At 49.7% G+C, this 13098-nt stretch overlaps 1 protein-coding gene across 1 annotated transcript; it reads left to right on the plus strand.

Annotated features, from left to right (window-relative positions):
• Positions 1–1905: 1905 nt before the first annotated feature.
• LOC141039307 (uncharacterized) lies at positions 1906–5904 on the plus strand. Its single transcript, XM_073506672.1, has 4 exons — positions 1906–2090; positions 5332–5483; positions 5583–5697; positions 5778–5904. Exons 1-4 carry the CDS (start codon positions 1906–1908, stop codon positions 5902–5904), a joined length of 579 nt encoding a protein of 192 aa, XP_073362773.1.
• Positions 5905–13098: the final 7194 nt, after the last annotated feature.

Raw genomic sequence — 13098 nt, forward strand, 5'->3', positions numbered from 1 at the left:
ATATCTCTCTCCGAATATATCAATGACAACCTTCATAGATTTTTTTAACTTTTAATAATTGTGCTATCTGCAATTCTGATTCAACCATCATTAGAATCAGCTGGACAATCATATGCAATCATGCGCACCGATGGCGCAGCCTTCTTCAAAGTACTCCCTCCAGTCCCTTTTACTATGCATATTAGCTTTGACCGAAGTATAAATTTGTAAAGTTGATCAAGTTTGTACAAAAATATCAATGTTTTAATACCAATTCAATAACATTACATGCAATAGAATATATTTTCATATTATATTTATTTGATATTGTAGATGTTGATAGTTTTTGATATAAAGTTGGTCAAAGTTTATAAAGTTTGACTTAAGTGAAATCTAAAATGCAGACTAAAAGAGACCGGATGGACTACTATGACAAGTTGACCAACTAAATTCCTTTTTTTGCACGAAGTATGAACTACTTTGGAAGATGGAAGTACCTTTCATGCTCTTGTGACATGCCCCAAGGCTATGAGAGAAATTTCGAATTTCCCTGGAGAAGAGTTGTCTATTTATTCTGGGAAGGGTTGGTTGCTTAGTATGTTAGATCGGCTAAGTTCGCCGTGGCGTGAACAAATTTTATTTATCTTCTGGATAGCTTGGCACATGAGGAGTTATTTAATTTTTGGAAAGGGATTGGAATCCATTTCAGCCTCTGTTAATTTCGTGAAGAACTATCGGCCCTCGTTTGTGTCTTGCCACTTCACGACCCAGATGGGTTTTCTAATAACAACAAGGGCAAAAGGGGTAGTGGATGTAGTGAAGGCTACTACTCAAGCCACACGTGCGGAGTGTATAAGGTTCAACGTCGACACAAGTTTTGTGATATGTATCAATGCTACTAGCGTGGGGTCGTTGCCAGAAACTCATCAGGCGATGTCATTATCTCATCGTGGGATCTTATTGGGATTTGTTCTAATGTGGAGGAAGCAGAGCTTCTGGCATGTTTTGGAGGTCTTTATATTGGATCAACCTTCAGAAAACCCACTATTTTGGAATTTGATTGCTCCTTTGTGGTCTCTTTCCTTGCTATTGATACGTTTCACAGGTCTAGCCTAGTTAATCCGAAAAAGGAAACATATGCTATGATTGGGCATTTTCAGCATCTTAAGACTTCGAAAATCAACCATCATGCTAATATGGTGACGCATAAGATTACAAAATTTAGTTTTACTAAAAGATCGAATGGTGTTCTTCTTAATTATATCCCGCCCAGCGTGGCATATGCTATAATAAATGATTGTAGTAACTTGACTCCTTAATTAATATATGGGGTGATGTTTTTCAAAAAAAAAGTTTCCACAATATCTCCAATGGACTTGAACAAATCCCGCGACATTCAAAAGTTTCTCTGGAAAGATTAATGTCCAGACACTGAATTCTCTCCAAAAGAATCCTCCATAAGCTTATCATGCCCTACGTACTTGTTTCGACGAACTACCACATGCCCGGGCATTGAGCCACCATGCATGGGCCTCTTATTTATATAATGTTCGAATACAACGTCATTGCAATCTCAAAATCATCGTCATCGTCCGACGATGAGTCGTTGAAGAACAAGCGAAGTCATATGGAAAAAAATACATGTACGGACAATTACGTCATCGACAAACTCCAAAAAATCTTCATCACATAAAAAGGGTGAGGAATTTAGTGAAGCACCTTGACGGCCTCATGGATACCATACGAGAGCAAGAGATGACGAGCGGGTGGCGGAGGGGAGGAGGAGCAACGGTGTGGCGGGTGGCGGAGGGAGGAGGAGGAGCGCACGTGGCCGTGCTCGACGGTGGTTCGGTTGGCGTAGACAGCAACTCCGTGCGGCAAGCCAACGGGTAGGGGGAAGGGGGTGGGGTGGTGGCGGCGGTGGCGATGGCGAGGTGGCGTCGTGGAGGGGCACTAGGCGGACCTAGGTCGCACGTGGGAGGACGAGGCGAGGTGAAAATTCAAGTTGTTAGCTCCCGCCAACGTTCTTTTGGGCCAATTCACACTCTACCAGGAATTTTGTGGAGAAAGGGGATCTACCGGAGAGTAGAACCAAATTTCTTACTTATTTGGTAACAGTTTGCCAGTTCAAAGATATGTTAATTCCACGGTGAAAAACAAATTAACAAACACGGTGAAAGATCGGGGACGGTGACGGCGGAAACCGGACCTGCTGGATCGGAAGTCCTCCCGGTGTGGACTGGCCCAGTCCGGAGCTGGGCGGCGACGATGACAGCTGGACCGGCGGCGGTGGCGCGGTTGGCGCGGCTGGGGTCGGCGCGGGCCAGTGCGGCCACTGCGGCGCTGGGGCGGGCGCGGGAGGCGCGGGTGGCGCCGCGAGAATCGGCGCGGGCCACTACGGCTAGGACGGCGCTGGGGCGGGCGGCGGCTGGAGCGACGGATGGGCCCCGGCGATCGCCGCGGTTACCGAGTACCAGGGCAGGTGCAGCAGCGGCGGGGGCCCGCTAGTGTAGCCCGCCTGGAACGGCAGCGGGGGCGTCCCGCTCGGGCCCGACGCGTTCTGGATCGGACAGTGCGTCGCCGGGTGGCTGTAGGCGGGGGGCGCAGCCGGCGGGGTGGTGTGCGGGCCGGCCAAGTACATGGAGATGCCGTGGACGGCCGTCACGAGGTCCCGCAGGGTGCTGGTCATCTCCTCCGGCGTGAAGACGGAGGTTGTCAGTGGCGCAGAAGTGACGGGGGTCGGCGGCGCGGAGGTGATCGGGGTCGGCGGCGTTGGGGACCCGGTAGTGGTCATCGGGGTGGTGGTGATGATGGGCAGCGGCGGCGTGGGTGTTGATGACGACATTATCGAACCCGAGTCTCTGATACAAAATTGGTAGGAACTTGTACCCTACCAGGCCTGGGGCGTAAGCGGTAAGGGGAGGAGGGGGCTGGGCGAGGCGATGAGCGGCCGCGCCGGCGGCTGGGCGCCGTCGCGGGAGAGGAAGATGGCGACAGCGGCGCAAGAGGCAGGGGGCGGCTAGGGTTCCGGCTCCTCTGGGAGCCGGGCAATAGAGATAATATTCTTCTTATTGCTTAATTCCAAAAAGAGTCTTACAGCCTATATTTATAATCTAGATAACTTGCATAAGAATTAACCTAAGATAACTTGCATAAGAATTAACCTAAGATAACTTGTGGACTAAGATTGCCCGGTGGGCCTAGCTAAACCGGCCATAACACTTCTCCCCGCCTGCACAAACAGCTCGTCCTCGAGCTGTAAGGTGTGGAAGTGCTTGCGGAACTCCTCGAGGCGATCAACCAGCGTCAAACACCTTCTCGACAGCTGGGGCGGCCAGGTCGGCAGCGACGGCGTCCTCCGGAATGTAGTCTGCAACCTCCGGGTAGAAGAGTCGCGGGCAGGCATGGCCGGGCGTGTAGGGCTCGTCGCAGTTGAAGCACAACCCTTGGCGGCGACACTCGAGTAGCTCTGCTGAGGTGAGCCGGCGGAACGGGCGCGCCACGGTCGCGGCGAGGGGTGCCGCAGAAGCCTGCGCAGGCCGACCCCGCGCAGAATCCGGCCCGGGTAGCGACCCAGCGGTCCGGGACGGTGATTCCTGCTGGATGGCCACCGCGCGGCGCTCGAACGCGCGGGCGTAGTACATGGCCGACTAGAGATCCCGGGGCCCCTGAAGCTCCACGTCCACGCGGATGTGATCTGGAAGTCCACCGACAAAGAGGTCGGCCCGCTGCTGCGGCGTCACACCCGACGCATGGCATGCCAGGGCCTGGAAACGGTCAGCGTAGTCCTGCATCGTGGAGGAGAAGGGAAGGCGGCCGAGCTCCGCCAGGCGGCTCCCGCGAACCGGAGGCCCAAAGCGAAGGAGACAGAGCTCGCGGAAGCGCTCCCAAGGGGGCATGCTGCCCTCATCCTGCTCGAGGGCGTAGTACCAAGTCTGGGCTGCACTGCGGAGGTGGTAGGATTCCAGCCAAGTGCGCTCCGACGCGAGCGTGCGCTGGCCACGGAAAAACTGCTCACACTGGTTGAGCCAGTTAAGCGGGTCCTCCGTGCCGTCATAAGTGGCGAAATCGATCTTGGCGAACCGTGGTGGCGTCTGGGTCTGCGCGCCATGGCCGACCGGCTCGGCGGTGCGGAGCAGTGATGATGACGGCGTCCGGTCAATGGTGGGGAGGCCGTCGTAGGCCCCCGCGGAGCCGGACGAGGCCTCAGACTGCAGCATGGGTACCGGTGGATCCCCGGCCTCTGTGTAAACTGGAGGTTGCGACGTCCCGGTTAGCCAGGCCGGGATCGGGGACGGTGACGGCGGAAACCGGACCTGCTGGATCGGAAGTCCTCCCGGTGTGGACTGGCCCGGTCCGGAGCTGGGCGGCGACGGTGGCAGCTAAACCGGCGCGGGCGGCGCGGTTGGCGCGGCTGGGGCCGGTGCGGGCCAGTGCGGCCACTACAGCGCTGGGGCGGACGCGGGAGGCGCGGGTGGCGCCGTGAGAACCGGCGCGGGCCACTGCGGCCAGGACGGCGCTGGGGCGGGCGGCGGCTGGAGCGACGGATGGGCCCCAGCGATCGCCGCGGGTACCGAGTACCAGGGCAGGTGCAGCAGCGGCGGGGGCCCGCCGGTGTAGCCCGCCTGGAACGGCAGCAGGGGCGCCCCGCTCGGGCCCGACGCGTTCTGGATCGGCCAGTGCGTCGCCGGGTGGCTGTAGGCGGGGGGCGCAGCCGGCGGGGTGGTGCGCGGGCCGGCCAAGTACAGGGAGATGCCCTGGACGGCCGTCACGAGGTCCCGCAGGGTGCTGGTCATCTCCTCCGGCGTGAAGACGGAGGTTGTCGACGGCGCGGAAGTGACGGGGGCCGGCGGCGCGGAGGTGATCGGGGCCGGCGGCGTTGGGAACCCGACAGTGGTCATCGGGGCGGTGGTGATATGGGCAGCGGCGGCGTGGGTGTTGATGATGACATGATCGAATCCGAGTCTCTGATACCAAATTGGTAGAAAGTTGTACCCTACCAGGTCTGGGGCGTAAGCGGTAAGGGGAGGAGGGGGCTGGGCGAGGCGATGAGCGGCCGCGCCGGTGACTGGGCGCCGTCGCGGGAGAGGAAGATGGCGGCAGCGGCGCAAGAGGCAGGGGGCGGCTAGGGTTCTAGCTCGCACTAGAGATAATATTCTTCTTATTGCTTAATTCAAAAAAAGTCTTACAGCCTATATTTATAATCTAGATAACTTGCATAAGAATTAATCTAAAATAACTTACGTCAGAATTAACCTAAGATAATTTGTGGGCTAAGTTTGCCCGGTGGGCCTAGCTAAACCGGCCATAACATTTTTGCAATGTGATGTACTGTGTACCCGCAATATGCAGTTCGTCTGATCAACTTTTGCAACATAGGTACAAAACAGATTTCTTCATATTGTACGAGTTTCCATTGGCAGTGAGACCATTTTACACAATGCCGTCCGGGCAAGAGAGTAATCCTGGTAGTTACAGTAATTCCTTCGATGCTTACATTAGAGGTATGCCCTTTTGGATTCTTATATGAAAAAAGGATAGGCAGGTGTTTCTTATTTGATAATTGTACTGAGTTGCTTTGTCATCGTTTTTGTTTCTTGAAGGCCAAGAAGTCCTTTCAGGTTCTCAGAGGATCCACAATAAGTCGTTGCTGATTAAAAGGATAGATGAGCGGGGATACATCAAAGCAATCTTTCAGCAGTTCACGGATACTTTCGGGTATGTGCCTTCTACTACTAGTAGTTCAACTCCTTGTTATGGATAATTATAAATTGTATATTCTCTGCATTCTCTTGTAGGTGCGGACCACCACCGAGAGGAGGTTTCGGAGCTGGACTCGAGCGGCTTGTGATGCTTTACTTAGGAGTGCCGGATATTAGAATTGCTTCACTTTTTCCGCGCGACCCTGGCCGTCTGGTTCCCTGATTAATTGTATTATAGTTACCTTGGTCTTTTTCAGTGCCGGATATTATAATTGATTCAGCGCCTGGCTCTCTCTGTAGTTACTTAATCTTTTTCAGCGCTGTTGCTTCACTTTTTCGGTGCGACCCTAAGTGCCTGTCACCCTGAGGCCTTGTTTGGTTGTAGGGGAACCAACCCCCTAGTGGAATTAATCCCTTGTCACCCAATCCCTGTGGGGTTTGTTCCCCATCAAATCCTGCTATGTATCCTTTATTTGGTTAACTATAATCCCTGTCACCCCTGTCATTCAACGGCTGCATTTAAAGTAGGATTATTTGAACTGATCATAGAATACATTTTGAAACTGATCATCCAACTATTATCATACCATATGATGATTCAAATTTCATAAATATAGCAGAAGTTTTAAGCATTCAGGACATTTGACGAGATATTTCACAAGAACTAACTAGTGGCAGAATCCAAATAATCACTGTGTACCATTTGATCACAACAAAACAAGTCCACATGTACAACTAGGTCACCACAAAATGTCGGAAATATTAGCACTTTTCTGATTAGACTAATCCACGAGTAAGCAGTAAACATGGCAAGTACGGCATACTAGCATGTACAGTACATAGAATCGAACCATCTATGACCAAAACATATACTGCTAGCATAAGTACGAGTAGATGAGGGATGAATGAGTCATACGCTCCGATTGGCCAGGCCAACGCGGCGGCGGCAGCAGCAGCCTCGGCGTCGTCTGTGGCCTTCTTCTTGGCTGCGGCGTCGTCGACCATGGTGTGGATGCAGGGGAAGTAGTGGAAGCAGGGGAGGACGAAGATGGGGACGGATCGGGAGCAGTCGCGTCGAGACGCTCCCCAAAAACCTTATTGCCGTTGACACGGGCAGGATCTCGAACGGCGGGGTTCCGAAGGCACCTGTTCTCCCGACCAACCGTGCAGGCGGTCGTCGGGATGGGATCGCCGGAGGCAGCATAGAGTGAGGAACAGTAGTTGACGGCTAGGTTACGCGAGAGGAAGTGAGTGAACCGAACTAGGTCACTCCACTAGCCAGAGCCTTCTTATATAGTCCGTCGGGTAGAAAGTCATGGGCCTGGGGGAGGCCCACGACCGAGTCGACGCACTCCCGTTCCCGGAGAAGGGTCGCACACCCGCGAACAAGCCATCCCACAGTTCAATGTCTCGGACAGTGGCCCGCCTGTTAGCGACTCGTTAATTAATCCCTGATTAATTAATTCGTTCCTGAGCGGCAAAAATAAGATTCGGCTCATTCCCGCAACCCGCGGCGCGCGAGCGTCGGGACGAGGCGAGCCGGGCGGCGGCGGAGGAGAGCGCGCGTGTACCACTCCTCTTCCCAAGCTCCCAATGACAAGTGGTAGAGAAAACCTTATAAAAGAGGTCTCAACTCTCCTCAACTAGCAAGGTGGTACTAAACTTCCCACCACCTGCCATATCCCACATGGGCTTCAAGATTAGCGAGGAGTCATTGTTCATATGGGCCTAAAGCCCATCTATGATGCAACAATCCCCCACCAGATCTTGAGGCACATAAGTTGTCAACCGTTCGAAACAATGTTTGATATATCAGAAATTTCAGTGGAGACTGTTAAGTTGAACTTCCACCTAGAGCAATAGGATTAGACTTCTTCATAACTGAACAATGGACTATGCCTTGAATTGTCAGTCTGGCGTGCAGAAGTTTCGCCTATTGTCAGCTGATACGTGGCTGCCGAAGGCTAAACCCCACGGGTGGAGCTTATTAGTCATACTCCATACCTTCTCATGAACTTCCTAGAGATTACCCAATCTCATGGACTGTGACCAGCAATCGGGCTCACATAGGTGTGTCCCTCCAAAGAATGCTCTGTAGGTTAATTAGCATCTTGCTTACATAAGCTTTGGAACACATTAAGACAAAATTCATCCATCCTTACAGAATTGAGAGTATTAGTGCATCTCCAACGGAGTGGGTTAATCAAGGATACTCTCCTCAGTTGACCGTTGGATTGTTTTCCTAGGTCCTAATTCACGAGATCTCCGATCACATAGGTTGGGTTACCCCCATGGCAACTTACGTGGGTCTCATACCCATCTCCCTTAATGCACTTTCTATCACAATTCGTGATAGCCCTTTTGTAAAAGGGTCTGCCAGATTCTTAGCCGTCTGGATATAATCCAACGCTATTACTCCGAAGTTTCTTGATTTTCTGACAGATTTCAATCTTCTTCTTATGTGCTTTGTGGATTCCATGTTGTCCTTTGAACTCTTAGCCTTGGCAATCATCGTTTGATTGCCACAGTTCATAAGGACAGCCGGCACTAGTTTATCAACCACCGGCAAATCCATCAAAAGCTCTCGAAGCCATTCTGCTTCGACGCATGATGTGTCTAATGCTGTGAGCTCTGCTTCCATAGTCGATTTGGTTAAGATCGTCTGCTTGCAAGACTTCCAGGAAACAGCACCACCACCAAGTGTGTGAAGGAAATATGCCCTAGAGGCAATAATAAAGTTGTTATTTATATTTCCTTATATCATGATAAATTTTTATTATTCATGCTAGAATTGTATTAACCGGAAACTTGATACATGTGTGAATACATAGAAAAAACATAGTGTCCTGCTACCTCTTGAGCACTGCGTTGGTTTTCCCTTGAAGAGGAAAGGGTGATGTAGCAAAGTAGCGTAAGTATTTCCCTCAGTTTTTTAGAACCAAGGTATCAATCCAGTAGGAGGCCACGCACGAGTCCCTCGCACCTACACAAACAAATAAATCCCCGCAACCAACGCGATAAGGGGTTGTCAATCCCTACACGGTCACTTACGAGAGTGAGATCTGATAGATATGATAGGATAATATGTTTGGTATTTTTATGATAAAGATGCAAAGTAAAGAAAGTAAAAATAAAAACTGCCCCAGAAATAGCTTGTTGTCGGGAGATTAATATGATGGAAAATAGACCCGGGGGCCATAGGTTTCACTAGTGGCTTCTCTCAAGAGCATAAGTATTTACGGTGGGTGAACAAATTACTGTTGAGCAATTGACAGAATTGAGCATAGTTATGAGAATATCTAGGTATGATCATGTATATAGGCATCACGTCCGAGACAAGTAGACCGACTCCTGCCTGCATCTACTACTATTACTCCACACATCGACCGCTATCCAGCATGCATCTAGAGTATTAAGTTCATAAGAACAGAGTAACGCTTTAAGCAAGATGACATGATGTAGAGGGATAAATTCATGCAATATGATATAAACCCCATCTTGTTATCCTCGATGGCAACAAATAATACGTGCCTTGCTGCCCCTACTGTCACTGGGAAAGGACACCGCAAGATTGAACCCAAAGCTAAGCACTTCTCTCATTGCAAGAAAGATCAATCTAGTAGGCCAAACCAAACTGATAATTCAAAGAGACTTGCAAAGATAACCAATCATACATAAAAGAATTCAGAGAAGATTCAAATATTGTTCATAGATAAACTTGATCATAAACCCACAATTCATTGGTCTCAACAAACACACCGCAAAAGAAGATTACATCAAATAGATCTCCACAAGAGAGGGGGAGAACATTGTATTGAGATCCAAAAAGAGAGAAGAAGCCATCTAGCTAATAACTATGGACCCGAAGGTCTGAAGTAAACTACTCACACATCACCAGAGAGGCTATGGTGTTGATGTAGAAGCCCTCCGTGATCGATGCCCCCTCCGGCGGAGCTCCGGAACAGGCCCCAAGATGGGATCTCACGGGTACAGAAGGTTACGGTGGTGGAATTAGGTTTTTGGCTCCGTATCTGGTAGTTTGGGGGTACGTAGGTATATATAGGAGGAAGGAGTACGTCGGTTGAGCAACAGGGGGCCCACGAGGGTGGAGGGCGCGCCTGGGGGGGGGGGGTAGGCGCGCCCCCTACCTCGTGCCCTCCTGGTTGATGTCTTGACGTAGGGTCCAAGTCCTCTGGATCACGTTCGTTCCAAAAATCACGTTCCCGAAGGTTTCATTCCGTTTGGACTCCGTTTGATATTCTTTTTCTGCGAAGCTCTAAAATAGGCAAAAAAACAACAATTCTGGGCTGGGCCTCCGGTTAATAGGTTAGTCCCCAAAATAATATAAAAGTGTATAATAAAGCCCATTAATGTCCAAAACAGAATATAATATAGCATGGAGCAATCAAGAATTACAGATACGTTGGAGACGTATCATGTCCCTAGTATGCCTCTACTTGACTAGCTCATTAATCAAAGATGGTTAAGTTTCCTGACCATAGACATGTGTTTTCATTTGATGAACGGGATCACATCATTAGGAGAATGATGTGATGGACAAGACCCATCAGTTAGCTTAGCATAATGGTCGTTAAGTTTTATTGCTATTTGCTTTCTTCATGACTTATACATATTCCTCTGACTATGAGATTATGCAACTCCCGAATACCGGAGGAACACCTTGTGTGCTACCAAACGTCACAATGTAACTGGGTGATTATAAAGATGCTCTACAGGTGTCTCCAAAGGTGTTTGTTGGTTTGGCATAGATCGAGATTAGGATTTGTCACTCCGAGTATCGGAGAGGTATCTCTGGGCCCTCTCGGTAATGCACATCACTATAAGCCTTGCAAGCAATGTGACTAATGAGTTAGTTGCGGGATGATGCATTACGGAACGAGTAAAGAGACTTGCCGGTAATGAGATTGAACTAGGTATGATGATACTGACGATCGAATATCGGGCAAGTAATATACCGATAACAAAGGGAATAACGTATGTTGTCATTGCAGTTTGACCGACAAAGATCTTCATATAATATGTAGGAACCAATATGAGCATCCAGGTTCCACTATTGGTTATTGACCGGAGATGTCTCTCAGTCATGTCTACATATGTCTCGAACCCGTAGGGTCCGGACGCTTAACGTTCAATGGCGATTTGTATTATGAGCTATGTGTTTTGGTGACCGAAGATTGTTCGGAGTCCCGGATGATATCACGGACATGACGAGGAGTCTCAAATTAGTCGAGAGGTAAAGATTGATATATTGGACGATGGTATTCGGACACCAGAACGGTGTCGGGACGTTTCGGATATTTATTGGGGTACTGAGGGGTTACCGGACCCCCCCGGGGAAGTAATGGGCCTTCATGGGCCATAGGGGAGAAAGAGAGGGGAGCCCGCAGGGTGGCGCCCCCCAAGGGAGTCTGAATTGGACAAAGGGGAGGGGGCACGGCCCCCTTTCCTCTTACCCTCTCCCTCTCCCTCTCCTTCCCTCTTTCCCCTCCTTGAGAATGGAAAGGGGGGGGGGCGAATCCTACTAGGAGTTTAGTCCTAGTAGGACTCCCCCTCCCTTGGCACGCCCCCTTGGTGGCCGGCCTCCTCCTCCCCTCCTTTATATACGGGCGCAAGGGGGCACCCCAAAGCACAACAGTTGTTCTCTTAGCCGTGTGCAGTGCCCCCCTCCAGAGTTTACTCCTCTGGTCATAGCGTCATAGTGCTTATGCGAAGCCCTGCGCGGATCACATCACCATCACCGTCACCACGCCGTCATGCTGACGAAACTCTCCCTCGACCCTCTGATGGATCAAGAGTTCGAGGGACGTCATCGAGCTGAACGTGTGCCGAACTCGGAGGTGCCGTACGTTCGGTACTAGATCGGTTGGATCGTGAAGACGTTCGACTACACCAACCGCATTAACCTAACGCTTCTGCTTTCGGTCTACGAGGGTACGTGGACACACTCTCCCCTTCTCGTTGCTATGCATCTCCTAGATAGATCTTGCGTGATCGTAGGATTTTTTTTGAAATTGCATGCTATGTTCCCCAACAGTGGCATCCGAGCCAGGTCTATGCGTAGATGATATGCACGAGTAGAACACAAAGAGTTGTGGGCGATAATAGTCATACTGCTTACCACCAACGTATTATTTTGATTCGGCGGTATTGTTGGATGAAGCGGCCCGGACCAACCTTACATGACCACGTTCATGAGACCGGTTCCACCGACAGACATGCAACTTGTTTTGCATAAAGGTGGCTGGCGGGTGTCTGTTTCTCCAACTTTAGTTGAATCGAATTTGACTACGGCCGTTCCTTGTTGAAGGTTAAAACAACACACTTGATGAAAAATCGTTGTGGTTTTTATGCGTAGGTAAGAACGGTTCTTGCTAAAAGCCCGTAGCAGCCACGTAAAACTTGCAACAACAAAGTAGATGACGTCTAACTTGTTTTTGCAAGGCATGTTGTGATGTGATATGGTCAAGACATGATGTGATATACATTATTTTATGAGATGATCATGTTTTGTAAAAGTTATCGGCAACTGGCAGGAGCCTTATGGTTGTCGCTTTATTGTATGAAATGCAGTCGCCATGTAATTGCTTTACTTTATCACTATGCGGTAGCGATAGTCGTAGAAGCAATAGTTGGCTTGACAACAACGATGCTACGATGGAGATCAATGTGTCAAGCCGGTGACGATGGAGATCATGACGGTGCTTTGGAGATGGAGATCAAAGGCACAAGATGATGATGGCCATATCATGTCACATATTATGGTTGCATGTGATGTTTATCTTTCTATGCTTCTTATTTTGCTTAGTACGGCGGTAGCATTATAAGATGATCCCTCACTAAATTTCAAGGTATAAGTGTTCTCCCTGAGTATGCACCGTTGCTACAGTTCGTCGTGCCAAGACACCACGTGATGATCGGGTGTGATAAGCTCTACGTTCCCATACAACGGGTGCAAGACAGTTTTGCACGTGCAGAATACTCGGGTTAAACTTGACGAGCCTAGCATATGCAGATATGGCCTTGGAACACTGAGACCGAAAGGTCGAACGTGAATCATATAGTAGATATGACCAGCATAGAGATGTTCAGCATTGAAAACTACTCCATCTCTCGTGATGATCGGACAAGGTTTAGTTGATATGGATCACGTGATCATTTAGATGACTAGAGGGATGTCTATCTAAGTGGGAGTTCTTTAGTAATATGATTAATTGAACCTAATTTATCACGAACTTAGTCCTAATAGTATTTGCATATCTATGTTGTAGATCAATAGCTCGCGTATAGCTCCTATATATTTTTGATATGTTCCTAGAGAAAACTAAGTTGAAGGATGATAGTAGCAATGATGCGGACTGGGTCCGTGATCTGAGGATTATCCTCATTGCTGCACAGA

This window comes from Aegilops tauschii, chromosome 1, assembly GCF_002575655.3.
Source record: "Aegilops tauschii subsp. strangulata cultivar AL8/78 chromosome 1, Aet v6.0, whole genome shotgun sequence".
Classification (NCBI taxonomy): domain Eukaryota; kingdom Viridiplantae; phylum Streptophyta; class Magnoliopsida; order Poales; family Poaceae; genus Aegilops; species Aegilops tauschii.